Raw genomic sequence first — 16,064 nt, 5'->3', positions numbered from 1 at the left:
GCATAGGAGTGTTTGCAAATACACTGAAATAACAGTTATATCATTTCTCATTCTCTCCTCGCATTTCTCACACAAGGCTTCACATGTTTGATGTTTAAATGAGAGAACAAATAGTCCACAATTATTCATTCCAAGCCTGAACTGTTGTACCTGGCATTTATTTATAAAAGAAAAGACCAGCAGATGGCAGTCATGGTATTTTTAAAAAAATCCATTCATTTCAAGCTAAAAGCAAAGAGCAGTTAAAGCTTCTCCCCAAAACCTATGCCTATTATGCGTGGCCTTAATAAAAGCCAAATAAAAGCAGTCCTGTTCAAACACGTCAGAAACATAAGTTAAGCTCCATATAAATAAGATAAAAAGTAGATTCCCCACACTGCTTAAAGATATCTCCCAGTAGATTTATTAAGACGTTTAGAGTCCCCACACTGCTTAAAGATATCTCCCAGTAGATTTATTTAGGTGTTTCGGTCTCACGACCTCCTTCAGAAGCTCCATCTCGACCTCCGGATCTGGACCGACCAAAAGCACCATGCTTCATCGTTTCTGCATCTCTCACCCAAATATACGCACTCCCCTCCCTGCGAAAGTGAGCATATCCAAACAGGCCAAAGTGGTCATACTCAGAAAGACCTCGTTGATGGGCTCCAGGTGGTTGTTTTCGTGTACGTGTCCTATGTAATGCAGCCTGAATACATGGTAGGGGACGAAGCACACCATCATGACCAGGGCAAAGCACAGGCTCTTCACCTGAGCCCAGAACTCCTGCTGCTTTGTGCAGTCCTTGTGCTTCTCCTTCAGACGCCGTAGCACGTTGGCTTGGCAGAGTGTCAGCCCCGTGGACACCAGGATGATCGTGGTGCTCGTGAGGTAGTTGAACAACATGGCGACGGCAGTGCTGGTGCTAAGGTTGCCAAAATTGAAACATTGTGTGCTGCTGTTGCTATCGTCGCTGTCGCGCGTTCGTGCATTCGCACCCTTTTCACCGTAGAGGAAAAAGACCACGCAAGGGACCCCGACGATCACCGCAATCCACACCGCCAAGCTGATGCCCGCCGCGTGTATCGTGCGGTAGAACTCCCTCGGCTTGCCTTGATGGTACGTCATCAGGCGCGTGATGAGGATGATCACGTAGAAGAGGAAGGACATGTACATGTGGACGTGGATCATGGCACTGACGATTTTACACGCCCCGTGGCCCAGGCCCCAGCTGTGGACGGCGTAGTAGTAGATTCGGAAGGGCACGGTGACGAGGAAGAGGAAGTGCGTGAAGATGAGGTTGAGCATGGCGACGGTGGTGAAGGATCTCATGCTGGACAGTCTCCAAACGTGCAGCATCAGGCTGATGCCGATGATGCCGGTGAGCAGAACCACGCAGTAGATGGCCAGCAGGGCCCCGTGGTACTGAACCACCGCCGGCTTCTGGGTCGTAGGTGGGGTCGGGTCAGAATGGTTCATGGTCATAGGTGGGGTCGGGTCGGAATGGTTCATGGCCATGCTTTCTATGAAATGTCTGTTGAGAGAGAGCGAGAGAGAGAGAGAGAGAGAGAGAGAGAGAGAATACAGAAAGTGAGCAAAGGGGGATGGAAGGGGAGATAATGACCGAGAAGGTAAAAAAAAAGGAAGGAAGAAAGGAAGAAATAAAAATAAAAAGACATGACTTGACAATGTGATTAAAAAAAACTGATATCTATTCATATACAGGAATCTGCTTACATCACAGTATAATTACATATACCTCTCAACTGACGTGCTGCTCACATAATGCCACACACAAGCCACAGCAAGACGTTAACCAGTAATATAATGTTATAAGAATATAAGGTTATAAGAACACATATCATTAATAATCGCACACGCCATCCTGAGTGCCTTCATGATTCAACCCAAGCTGAATTATGACAGCATTTTAATATAGTGAAGTCTTGAAATGATCCTAGATGCTCTTCAGAGTTTAATCACTGAGTAACTGACAGAGTGATGCTGCAATGAAAGGGCCTCAATAATCCACAGACAGTCAAAACCAGAGAATATCTCGGTACACTTACCTTTTGGTACAAGAAGAACAGGCCGAAGATTGTCTCTGCGGGAGCGAATTAGCCACAACCGTGTGTTTCTGAGTGTGTGTGTCCTCTAAGCTACATCACACTATCTTCTACTCCAATAGAAGAATGGGGAAGTTTTCAAGATGGAGGTGTGAATGAATAGGCGTCGTGAATGTGTGGTTTCCTGCTTCTAGCCATCGCTCAACACACGCCTGCTACTATGCTGACGTCAGCTTTACATTATGCACTTAAAGGCTAATCATGAAAGACCAATACACACAATATGATGTGCATTACATTATCCCACTGCACCTCCAGAAGGCTGGACAGATATTTTCCTGGTTTTCTGTTCCGTTTTCGGTTAGAAAGTTAGAAATTCTAATATCGTGACAACCAGATATAATAATAACCTAATGAAATGTAAACTGTACAGTCTAAACACCTTACACTGTAAGATGTAAACCACTTTACATCTGGGTTATTTTGCAGAATACTATCTGCACTGTAAGAGGAAACCCACTGAAATGTATTTGCAGATACATTGTCTTATTGGCCAGGGCCTATAAACGTTCTCAGCATGGAGCCCAAATTAGACAAGCTCTTTTATAACTACTAGAAGCAGACCACGCTTTCTAGCCTACCGTGCCTCATCCCCGTCCTCCTCCTCCTCCTCCTCCTCCTCCTCCTCCTCCTCATCATCGCTCATTTCTACCGTATGCCACTGGTTTTCCCTCGAGGTCTCACCTGCTTCACCGGCTCGCAGACACTCAGGCACAGTTGGGCAATTGTGCGCCATGCCATGCCACGCCACGCCATGCCATGCCACGCCACGCCACGCCATGCCATGCCGCTCTTCAATTAGGGTGGTGAGATTAATTATTTGATTTTACGGGCATGTGTGGATCTCTTCTTGTGAGCCGATTCAAGTCCCAAACAAGGATGAGGTTGAGGATAAATTATTATCATCATCATCATCATCAGTTTAAGTTTAAGTTTAAGTTAACTTTAAGTTATACATGTGGAAATTCATCCTCTGCATTTGACCCATCCTCTTCTAGGAACCTTCCTAGAACTAGGAGCAGTGGGCAGCCGCAGTGCAGCGCCCGGGGACCAACTCCAGTTCTTTTTGCCATTACATGTCGTCGTCGTCGCCGTCATCATCAAAATTGTCACAGGTGATTACCAGCCACCCAGCTGGCCTGGTACACCAGAAGATGGGCACTTCCTGATGATACTGTATACGTGAGTAACAGTAACAATTTTAATGTAGCTGCGTGGCAACATAGGTTTTTCTCAAATGAAAAGGAAGGATTCTGCACACTTAAATCTATGCAAAAAGTAATTTTATGAAAGTCTCATACACTGAAAGCTTAGCACAAAAGTGAACTTTTTTTGCAGTTTTAACACATTGACTGCCAGCCCTTTTTTCAATGCTGTAGGTAGGTTCTGCCAGGTTTTTTTTTGAGGATTCTGGCTCATTTTACAAGAGCCGAGGATTCTTTTCTGTTAAGACTTCGTGAACACCAATCATCTAAAAAGAACTAATAGAATGTGTGCTTTCTCTGTCTAAAAGAGTTAGTTTGTAGAGTTAGTAGTTATGTAGATATTAGCCGTTGAGTACAGCATGGTTTCAGAGATTTTCAGAGAGTTTTGAGATAAATGGATTTTTAGAACCACCTCACGTGCCTGTGATTATGGGTGCCCTTGGGCAAGTCTGTATACTGTATTGTGTGTGTGTGTGTGTGTGTGTGTGTGTGTGTGTGTCTCCAAACTCCTCCCTCCGTCTGTGCTGCTGCTGCTGGCTCCTGCTGGCGCTCTCGGGCAGTCTGGATTACTGTAAAACGGGCTCGTTCGTTTCTTGAGGTGTCGGCTGAGAGCTTTGAAGAAGCTTTTGCGATTCTGGTCTTATTTATGCGCAAAGGTACTCGAGTGTGTGTGTGTGCGCGCGCGCGCATGTGTGTGTGTGTGTGTGTGTGTGTGTGTGTGTGTGTGTGAAATCGAAAGAGTTTTCGCCCAGCTATTTCCTTGAAAATTAGAATGGCTTTCTCCCGCGGACCCGTGGCTGTTTTTTGCTCGGCTTTCTCTCTGTCTGGAGAGCACTGTCGCCACTTAGTGGTCGGTAAAATAGATTATACACATTCTCTTCCTCCAATATTGGTATAGGAGACGTAAAAGGGGTTGATCGATGTCCCACCGTCAAAAAAAAAAAATGTTTATGTAAGCCGAGATATCTCGTCCTTGGCACTCAACGGTTGGATTATGTAAGCCGAGATATCTCGTCCTTGGCACTCAACGTGTTAAGTATGCAGAAAACTTTTCATTTTGGACTCATTGATGCTTCCAGCACCTTAACAAACATTGAGCTGTTTTGGTCAAAGTTGCCCTTGTTAACTGAGCTCTTGCATTGGATGTGTGTGTATGACTAGAAAAGTGAGACCTAGAAAAGTGAGTGTATGGTATGACTAAAAGTGAGGACTGAATCTGAATCTGATTAAAGGTTCAGTTTCACTCACTGTGATTAACAGCAGGCAATTTCTGTCAATGTAAAGTGACATGCAGGCCAGGTAACTTGTTGTTTCCCCTCAGATTTCCCCTCCAAATCCATAGTCACTGAGGGGGATTCAACAAAAACATTGTCATCCTCCTTCATCCTTCCTGTTAATAGCGCCACCTGGTGATAAGTGTAATCAGCCTATGAACACCAGCAATTCACTCCTTATCACTCAATAAGGGAAATTAAGGCCATCATGTTTGCATGCGTCTGATGGAGAGGTTGTTTACATGTACACTAAACAAGCACGTTATTATAGGAACACCTGTACACCTGCTTATTCATGCAATTATCCGTTTAGCCAATCATTTGGCAGCAGTGCAATGCATAATACTATGTAGATACAGGTCAGCAGCTTCAGTCAATGTTCACATCAAACATCAGAATGGGGAACTAATGTGACTTCAGTCACTTTGGCACGGTAGTTGGTGTCAGACAGGCTGGTTGGAGTATTTCTGAATCTGCTGACTTTTGACACATAACAGACGACACAGAATGGTGCGAAAACCCCCAAAAAAACATCCAGTGAGCAGCGGTTCTGCGTAGAGGCACACAGAGACCTCATTATCTGTATCTGTTCAACCAACAAAATGATCTGTCTCTGATCTGTATCTGGAAAGAAGAGCGGAAGTGGTCGTGGTGTGGTTTATACTGGAAGTCACGTCAAATGGAGAGGAGGTTTACATGTAGGCCTATATTCAGGGTTTCAGCGGGGTCTTGAAAAGTATTAAAAGTTGATAAATCAATTTAGGCAAAATTAAGACCCTTAAAAAGGCTTAAAAAGGCTTAAGTCCATTTCAAATCCAAGACCTTTTAAATGTGTTGCTTTATAAATACTTTATTATGCTTTAACATAGTGTTGTAAAAGTGGCTGTTGCAGAGTTGACTGTGAACCATTTACTGCTCAGCGTGTGTGTATGTGTGTGTGTGTGTGTGCGTGTGTGTGCGTGCGCGTGCGCATGCGTGTGCGTGTGCGCACGCAATGTTTCCCAACACCACAAATAGATTTTGACTGATCCATATTAATTTCAACTAGTTGACTGCAAACTCCTGCTTTATGGCTTATATAGTATTGTCTGGGCTGAACATCATTCCAATCAAAGTTATGAAATTCCCCTTTTATTTTATTTTACTTTTGTTTATGCCTACAAAGCAAATGTTACTTTGTACTTGAGTTCTCCCCTGGAAGTGATGTTGGTTTAAATGGGCCATTGTATTTAAGGAAACAGTATTCTACCATATAGTGACCTGTATGCAGAATATATATGTAGAGAGACAATTGTTCATCATTGTAAAGCCACAGCACAATAAAGAGGATATTAACTCATTGATACCTGATGCAGCATTTGCGTGTATATCCCTCATTTGTGTGTGTATCCCTTTAAGACCGCGAAGTGCATCATACAGTACGCGGTTCGCGGTCTTAAAGGGATACACGCACAAATGCTGCATCAGGTATCAATGGGTTAATGTGATTTGTGTAGTTCTTCATAGATCTAGCCTCTTCATTTTGCTCTCAAAGTGCACCAGATTGATTTGACTTTAAAATGTACTAAATTTTCATGGTCCATAATCTCTCCAAATCGTGTGGGAAACACTGCTACGTGCGTGCATGCGTGAGTGAGTGAGCATGTTACTGTTATAATATACTTTTTTTTTTAAAGTTAAATAAACCATGCCTTTGGGTTAGTCACTCAATTTATTCTCTTCAGCTTTATTCTCTCCTGGCTTATGAATTCTGTTGTATTGATACAGTGCTCCATATGGCAAACCATCAGCATTTAGTTAGTGTGTCGCTGATGTAACCGGTTACAGCTCCAAGTGGCACTGAGGTCTTAAAATATCTTGGAAGGGTCTTGAAAAAGGTCTTAAAAAGTATTGAATTGAACTTCAGGCTTGCTGCATACAGTATACCCTGATATTGCTGCATACAGTATACGCTGATATTGTCAGTGCAATGCACAAACCCCAGGAATTTAAGACATTTGGTGATTTCCCCAAGAAGGTAGGAGAGCTGTGTGGCCTATAATTTATGGAGTGACACATTGAATGGCGTCATTAGATCAATACTAAAGAAACTCAAAGTAGGGTGGGGATGTTACAGTGAGTAACCTATAAAACCAAAAGGGAAAGTGAGTGTGTATGGGTGTGTGCGCGTGTGCGTTGCGTGTGTCTGTCTGTCTGTCCGTCTGTCTGTCTGTCTGTCTGTCTGTCTGTAGGGCCTCCAACAGCAACTAACCAAGGGCAGAATGTAAGAGATTCAAGGGGTTTGAGGTAATGTTTCACAAAACAATGGTGAAAAAGTAACTTTATTTCTTGACTGTAGGCCCGAGCACTTCAACTATGTATACAAAGGTGTTTGCAAATACACTAATCAATCAATCAATCAATCAATCAATCAATCAATCAATCAATCAATCAATCAATCAATCAATCAATCAATCAATCAATCAATCAATCAAACCTTTATTGAGAGACACTTAGTCCATAGATGGCACATACACAATTACAAAAGGACATAAGGCAGGTAAGAGCACAATAAAAGAAAAACATTATAAAAGAGAATGGTACCAGAATTTCCACATATGTGACTGGTATCTCACAGTGCTTAGCCCAGGATCATAATGTGACTGGTATCTCACAGTGCATAGCCCAGGATCAGTGCGCAACTTAATAATGACATTCTGAGACACGTTCAATCGACAGATGAATCTGTACCTCAGATTTCTCAGGAGCGCCTGGAAAGTGGCCACCCCCGCCTTACAGAGCAGGTCACTAGCACTGCTCCATCTGGGCTTTTTCAGCAGGATGCGCATGCAGTCATTATAGGCAACCTGAAGTTTATGGATGCTCGCCTTCTTAAACTTTACCCACAAGGGGGCAGTATAGATAGGGGTACAGTAAGCCCTAAAGAGAGTGATCTTAACATAATCAGAACAGGAGTGGAATTTCCCGACCAACATGTTAGCCTGAATGTATAAGACACGTCGCTGTCTAATACATCATCATCATCATCATCATCACCCATATGGTCAGTGATGAAGTGGCCCAGATATTTAGTTTTATCACAGACACATAGATCATGCTCAGACAAATGAAAAACAGGAAAAGCAAGATCCCTGTCCTCTTTAGTTCTACAGATCATAACAACAGTCTTCTTAGCATTGTATTTAACATCAAATTGGACCCCGTATTCAGAACAGATATTCAGCAGTTGTTGAAACCCAGCGCTACATAAGATGGTTAACCAAGGTGTTATCTATCATACATCTCGTTCTACAGCCTCTTAGCTGGACAGAGAGATCATCCATGTATACATTGAAGAGAGCAGGGGAGAGTAGCCCCCCTGCCGTACCCCATTACCAACACCAAAAGGGGTGGAGACCCTATTGCCCCATTTTACCTGCATACTCTGGTTGCATACTAAAATAATAGTTGTATCATTTTTCTTTTTCATTTCTCACACATGGCTTCACATGTTTGATGTTAAATGAGAGAACAAAATATGGTAGTCCACATTTTATTCATTCCAAGCATGTTGTGTTTATGAAAGAAGACCAGCAGATGGCAGTCATGGTATTTAAAAATGCATTAATTTCAAGTCAAAAGCACAGAGCAGTTGAAGCTTCTCCACAAACGTGTACCTATTATGCTTGATTTTAATGAGAGCAAAACAAGCCAACCTTTTCAAACATGTCAGAAACATGATTTAAGGTCCATCTCTCATACGTTGTGAGACCTCATAAGACCTCTGGATAGACACACTCCCCTCCCTACAAAGGCGAGCATATCCAAACAGGTCAAAGTGGTCAGACTCAGAAACACCTCGTTGACGGGCTCCAGGATGACGTGTCCTATGTAATGCAGCCGGAATACGTGGTAGGGAACGAAGCACACCATCATGACCAGGGCAAAACACAGGCTCTTCACCTGAGCCCAGAACTCCTGTTGCGCGGTGCAGCCCGGCCCGTACTCCCTGTGTAAAATCACCAGGACGTTGGCTTGGCAGACCGTCAGAGCCGTGGCCACCACAATGATCACTGTGCTAATGGCGTAGTTGAACACCTTGACAGCAGTGGCCGTCTGCATTTTATGGCCAAACTGGAAACAACGTGTGCTGCTGTAGCTCTTGTCATTCTCCCCTTTGCCATATAGGAAACAGAGGACAACAGGGACCACGATGACCACCACTATCCACACCGCTACGCTGATAATGAGCGCGTGCATCTTCCGGTAGAACTCCACCTGCTCAGCTTTGCGGTAGAATGTGATCAGGCGCATGAGGAGGATGATTACGTAGAAGACGAAAGTCATGTACATGTGGATGTGGATCATGGCACTGGCGAATTTACACAACCCATGGCTCAGGTCCCAGCGATGGGTAGCGTAGTAGTAAATCCTGAAGGGCACGGTGAGGAGGAAGAGGAAGTGGGTGAAAATGAGGTTGAGCACGGCGATGGTGGTGATGGATGCCATGCTGGACCGGAGAATGCGCGCCATGAGGCCCATGCCGATGCTGCTGCTGATGAGAACCACGCAGTAGATGGACAGGAGGACTGTGTGATACTGGCCCAGGGTTGTTGGAGTCATGTTGTCATGTTGAGTCATGTTGCTTTCATTGAAAGCCATCTTAAATTGAGAGAAAGAGAATACGAGAAAGTGAGTAAAAGGGGCAAATAATGATAGAAAAATAGGTCAAGAATATTGGCAAAGATTGGATTGAAACAAAAATGGGAGGACAAAAAGAAAAACATGACATGACAATCAAGTAATCAGTACCATTGTTTACAGACGACACCCCGGTCATATGTCCATTGTAATTGGACTCCAATTATGATCCACTAAGATAGCAGCCTACCTTTCCGCCTGCCTTTCCGATATCACTTGATAGACTTCTCAAAATGTCCTCAAACTTAAAGCCCCATTCAGTAAGTTTTCCACTGCGCCCTCTGCGTGCAATAGTATCGATAACGATATCGAAAGCTCTATGTACATGTTGTGACATCGGGTACTCACCACGTGATGAAATAATAATGCATAGTCCCGTGAAACATCATTTTCGTAGAAAATCCGAATCGACTTACTTCCTTGTATTCATTCAGACAGCGCTTCCGCTGTACGGCGCATGCGCGCGTCCTGTTTTTTTTCTTTTTTCTTGCTACGGGACGTGGCAGACAACTTGCTTAGTCCCAGTGTTGGCCAATGGAGGGCGGTGTGGGATAAATAAAGACGAGGGTCTCCCTATTACAAGTCAATCTACCATGTCCTGTGATTAAAAAGCTCTTATATTACTGTAAAAAATGTCAAAAATCTTACTGATTGGGGCTTTAATGATGACAAAACAGAAACAATCTTCTTTGCCACATGCATTCATACACACAGCTTTCGGATATGTGTGAGATTATGTGCAAAATAAATCAGTTGTTTTTCAGTGGAGTGTCCCTTTAAGTTTAAGCCAACTGCAAGAAATGTGTCTTTCGAGGATTTACATAGGGTTGTGCATGCCTTTGTTTTTGTCTTGTTTGGATTTCTGCAATGCCCTCTACACAGTTCCAAAAATGCTGCTGCTAGGATTATTACTGGTTCAAGAAAACAAGATCATCTTTGCATTGATTTTAAAATGTTTACATGACACTGCTTTACAGATCAAGACATGGACCAGAGAGAGAGAGAGAGAGAGAGAGAGAGAGAGAGAGAGAGAGAGAGAGAGAGAGAGAGAGAGAGAGAGAGAGAGAGAGAGAGAGAGAGAGAGAGAGAGAGAGAGAGAGAGAGAGAGAGAGAGAGAGAGAGAGAGAGAGAGAGAGAGGCAAAAGTGAGCAAAAGTGGATGGAAGGGCAGATGATGACAGGGCCGCTGGAAGTCATTTTAAGCAGGGGGTGCTGGGAGGAAGGGGGCCCCGCCGAATTTTTTTTTAAATTTTTTTGCCATATTTAGAGGAATATCTAATTTTAAATTAACATTAGGATACTGTTGTGATGTAATTATTCAGTATTTTCTCCTTTTCTCACTCATTCAGAGCAAAGAGGGAAATATATAGCATGATGATAATGCTCTATATCTCCCTATTTGCTCTGAATACACCAGTTAACATGACACAGACTTAACATGATAGAAATATTATCAGCAAACTTAATGACTAGACTAATTATTCTGATCTGAATGGCATATATCAAGAAACATTGACTTTGCTGTATAGTGGGAGGTGCATTTTTGAGTAGGCTATAAAAATAGCATGTCAAGTTCACATTTCTTTATTGCCAGATTAAACAATTCGTATTGGTTGTTGGTTGGTTCAACACAGCATGCGCGCTTCTTCTTCTTCTCTAGCCTACAAGCATGTAACTTCCTTGATTGTTATTGTTGATAATTCTATTTAAATAGGCTACATTTTCATTTCCCGAAACATTCTTAAACAAGAAAGGAACATAGTGCACTGCAAAATATTTTTAATTACATTTGTAAAAAAAAAAAAAAAAATGTTTTTTTTTTGGAAAAAATCTAGGGGGTGCTGCAGCACCTGCAGCACCCCTACTTCCCGCGGGCCTGGATGATGACCAAGAGGGTCAAGAAAAGGAAGTCAAAAAGTGATATCACCTATTTATACACTTAGACAGGAATCTGCTTACATTACCCAGTATAATTATATACCTCTCAACTAATACGCTGCTCACTAATGTCACACACACACACACACACACACACACACACACACACACACACACACACACACACACACACACACACACACACACACACACACACAACCCACAAGACATTCAGCACTAATATAATGTTAGTCTCAAATGCTGTCTTGCGTATTTGACTGGTTATAAGAGTAGAGCACACATAGCTAGCGTAATTAGTTTAACAGGATAAAAAAAAATCCACACACATAGGCTATTATTATTATTATTATTATCTTTGTTATTATCTTTGACTATGTCACTATGGTGTTTCACATTTTGAAAAAAATAAAGTAATAGTAATAAATAAAAATCCACATGCCATCGAGAGTGCCTTCATGATTCAACCCAAGCTGAATTATTATAACATTTTAATATAGTGAAGTCTTGAAATGATCCTAGATCCTTCAGAGTTGAATTAACTGACAGAGTGATGCTGCAATGGAACGGGCCTCAATAATGCACAGACAGTCAAAACCAGAGAATATCCCAGTATCACTTACCTTTTGGTACAAGAAGAACAGGCCGTGGATTGTCTCTGCGTCAGCAAATTAGCCACAAAAGTGTTTTTGAGTGTGTGTATCCTCTATGCTACATCACACACTCTTCTACTCCAATAGAAAAATTATTAAGTTCTCATGTGTGTTGATGAAGGTGTGAATGAGGATGTTAATGTATGTGTGTGTGTTTATGCATCCATGCATGCATACTGACTTCAGAGAGTTTTGCAGGCGTGAATGCGTGTGTGTGTGTGTGTGTGCATGCGTGCTCTATCAGACGCAGGAGGTGGTTACACACACTCGGTGTGATAACCATGGTTTCCTGGTCATAGATCGACACAGGTCTGTCTACATGAATCACAATGTTCAAGGATGAGTTTGAGGATAAATTCAACTAACTCAGTTTATCCACCTCTTTATTTGTGAAGGTTTGCTCACCATATTGTGCAATCAACATAAACATAAACTATTTTAATATACCTTTATCATATCTAGTAATTAACATCAACTAGTTGCATAAAAATAAATAAACTCTTTCAAATATAAAATGTACCAGTAATTCCCACCAACTACTGTAGCCTAATTGCATAAAAATATATGGTCTCTTCAGTAAAGTAAAACAGAAATCAATACCGTTCTGCAAATACCATGGTTAAAAATGTCTGTCACCAGCTGGAGATCATACCTACTACTGATCCTTAACAGAGGTGGAAACTGTCACCCCTGACCAGGCATGTTATTCTACAAAATGGACACGTCGTAGAGACATTGAGCTATGAGTCAGTACCGTAGTTAATAAGTTTAATGGCAGTGATCTGTGCTCAGAGTGACTGACCCAAAAGAGAAGTGAGAGAGGATGTGGCAGTGCTACCTATTTATTAGATGTGGGAATCGCCCCAGTGAATAGCTCAGCTAACCCCAAGGGTCAGGTGCATGGGGACTATAACCCCAGATACTAACATGCTATTTTAAACTGGATTAACAACCATTCACTTCCTGGGTTGTGGATTGAAATAGCCACAGATTTTGCAGTGTTTCCCCTAGAATGTAGTTGTAGCAGCGATGGTGAAGTACAATTTTCTTGATTTAGCTTGCAGTGCGCGCTGCCTAGTGCCTCGTGCCCTCATCCTCTCCTGTCTAGTAGGACAGCCAGCCAATACAATTTTATTAGGCAACAGGGATGCAATGGTATGAAATTTCACAGTATGGTACAGTATCTACTGTACCAAAAATATCACAGCATTTCACAATAATATTTTCCCCCATTTTAATTAAACATACATATGGCCCATTAAAAAAGAACAAGCTTTTCAAAATAACAGTCCAGTGGTTAGTTTTTCAATGTGGAGGTAAATAACAGAATTTAGTGCTTTATTTTTAGAGGACATTTTAACCACCGTTTAATATTCCCCTGTCCCCCATGCTTCCTACACCTGTGCGTTGTGCTGACATGATCAGGTAAGCGACGAAGGAGCACAAAGTTTCTTGTTTAGCGGTGTATGCTTTACTCACAGGTGTGTGAATTGACTGGATATGAAGCGTCTGTAATATAAGGTTAGTTTCTAAAGAAATAATCTATAGCAGTGGTGGCCATATTTCAGTAGCGGTGCACCGGAAACACCGGATTTAGTTCAAGCTAACAGATTTTCAGAAGATCAGTGCTCCTCTGTAAATAAATGGTTTAAAGTATGGACCCATATGAAAGTTTTGGCGGATACAGATATCAACATTGCTGTTATGGCCGAGAACCGATGTTTACAGATGTCGATATGATCTGTACACATTTCTATAGCCTACTCTAAGGCCTACGAAATTTCTTTCCGAATTTCCTTCAGCCGGAGGCAGAACTCGCCATCTTTGGCTGCTTGGAGTCCTCTCTGGACTTCACTGCAGCTGTGCAACAATCTTTGACACTGGGGACAACTGTTGCCAAAAAAACTAATTCTTAACAAATGGAAGTCCCCCTCTTCCCAATTGTGGTTGATGGACATGATCTCTGTTATACGGATGGAGAGACTCAGGTTCCTGAGAATCAACTCGCTTAGAAAATGTCTTAACTATATGGGACCCGTTTTTAGCCTACCTCGATGAGGTTAGGGGCGACAGGTGACTCGCCCGGCCGGTTTCCTATAGACACCTTGTGTGAGATCTCAAGTAAAAAAAAAAAAAAACGATAAAAAAAAAAAAACGATTTAGAAAAAACGATAAAAAAAAAAAAACGATTTTCAGACGGACAAGCCCGTCTTTATTGTCACACGGTTACACATCAACACATGCACGGAGGGCCACAAACACACACATGCTGACGGTGGCCGGTGAAATTTGTCCTCTGCATTTAACCCATCCTGGCTTTGTCCTTTCCTCCGAGGGGCAGGCCAGGAGCAGTGGTCGCTTTCTCGTACAGCGCCCGGGGACCGACTTCGGATGTTGTCGTCACTGGTCGGATGACGATGACGATCTGATCTTCTGCATGTTTTTAATGGGGGGGGGGGGTTATATACGGAGGAACCCCCCTGGGGGAGCACGGGGAGAACATGCAAACTCCACACAGACAGAAAGGCCCTTACGACGAGATACCCCACCTGGGCAGTAGGCACTGAAGATATGGGGGGAACACAACCACAGCGCCCGCAGTGTCCCAGGCGAGAATCAAACTCAGGACCTTCTGATTGCGAGGCGACAGCTCTATCACTGAGCCACCGTGCAGTACATCGCCTGCAAGCACATAAGCACCTTACGTGGCTGGTAGCACCACTGTAATGTTGAATGTTCATTATGTTCGTATGTTTTTTTCTTTTCTTTTTTTGTGTTCTATAGAAAAATGAAAATAAAATATTGAAAAAAAAAAAACATTTCTGTGATAATGAAATTGTGTACATACTGAAAAACACGTCAACACTGTGAATTTGAAAAAGTAATGCATTGCTTTATTTCCAAAACAACCTCAGTCCAGAGCTGTGTTCCCAAAGTAATGCAGACTCACAATGTTCATTTTGCTCCTCTCTATCACAATACATACAGCAGTGATCCAGCCTAGAGCCAGTTCATTTCATGAAAGCCCACTCCCCCATTGTTTAATATTTTCTTTTAATTCACAAGCAAAAGATTGTACATCTCTCAAAACAAAGGGCACTCTTGTGTTGTTGGCTTTGTATATCACCTTATGCAACGCAAACATTCTGCAACACTTATGAGAAGGACTTTACATATTGAGTATTGTGCAATATTGAGTGTTGTGCAAGGAAGCACCGAAGCAACCCCCCCCCCATACACACCCAAAAAGAAAGTTCATGCAAGCTTTTACATCTGCTGTTCTGGACACCTATGACAGTTCCTCTTTCCCTCTGCTGTACAGGAAGTGATGCGTTATGTTTATAGAAGCAACAATGGTGATTTATTTATAAAGAATGTAAGAAGGTAGAAAAATATATAAGAAGCCAGTCTATATTGGGTGTCTTTATTACAGCATGTTGGGGTCATTTTGAGTGCAAAAGACCAACGCATTGAACGCAATGGCCGCTCATCGCCAAAATCAAGACGAAGAATCGGGTACATTATCTCTTTAAATTCTGTTTAATTTAATCAAAGACTCCATAGTAAAGAAAGTAATTAATCTCAAATTAAGATGTGTTGCAGAAAGCTACTATGATGTAATGAACAAATGTGATTTAGGCCTACTGACAGTTTCATGGCTATACAGAAACTTTATGACATATTCAGAAAGTAATACGTTCGAAAGTGATAAAGGAGAGCAGGAAAAACATTGCTTTTAAATGTTATTATAATATTAGTAATATTTAGGTCAGGGCAAAAATATTAAATGAATCATTTTAATGTTTCTTAATGAGGGGTTTAGGATAAATATACATTGTTTCTCAATTTCATGACACAAAGATTACTGGCATCAAGAAGTAGAGAGGAAAGCCCTATAGTTATTGCATAGGGAATATTTTGTAATGGTAGTTTTATAATCGTGTAAATGGGAGTTTGTCCAGTAATTATAGCAAACACTAATAGCTTATTATCATTATAGTGATGTCAGAGTGGTTGATCCAGATCCTTGGATTTTAGATTGGGGGAGGGGGGGTTCTCATGCATTTCCCCCACCCGAGGCTACCATCACCCTGATAAACAAATACACAGCACAATGACTACAATGGCACCCGATTTAATTCCATAATGTTCAGTTCTTCAGTGTCAGAGCGGTACACACCCAGTCACAATGAAATGAAATCACATCCCTTTTCCATCTGAACAAGGCTGAACTAACAAGGTTTTTGGCAGC

General features: G+C 42.1%; 1 protein-coding gene across 1 annotated transcript; it reads right to left on the bottom strand.

Moving 5' to 3' along the window:
- gpr141 (G protein-coupled receptor 141) lies at positions 1-9,186 on the bottom strand (the record flags this gene model as incomplete). The annotated part of the gene is made up of 3 exons (XM_083663095.1): positions 1-1,513; positions 2,049-2,133; positions 8,346-9,186. The coding sequence occupies 3 exons, from the start codon at positions 9,184-9,186 to the stop codon at positions 556-558; spliced, it is 1,884 nt and encodes a 627-aa protein (XP_083519221.1). The 3' UTR covers positions 1-555.
- Positions 9,187-16,064: the final 6,878 nt, after the last annotated feature.

Source organism: Poromitra crassiceps (genome assembly GCF_964638095.1).
Source record: "Poromitra crassiceps genome assembly, chromosome: 2".
NCBI lineage: Eukaryota > Metazoa > Chordata > Actinopteri > Beryciformes > Melamphaidae > Poromitra > Poromitra crassiceps.
Note: the sequence above shows the minus strand (reverse complement) of the source record. Positions and strands in the feature narration are given on the sequence as shown.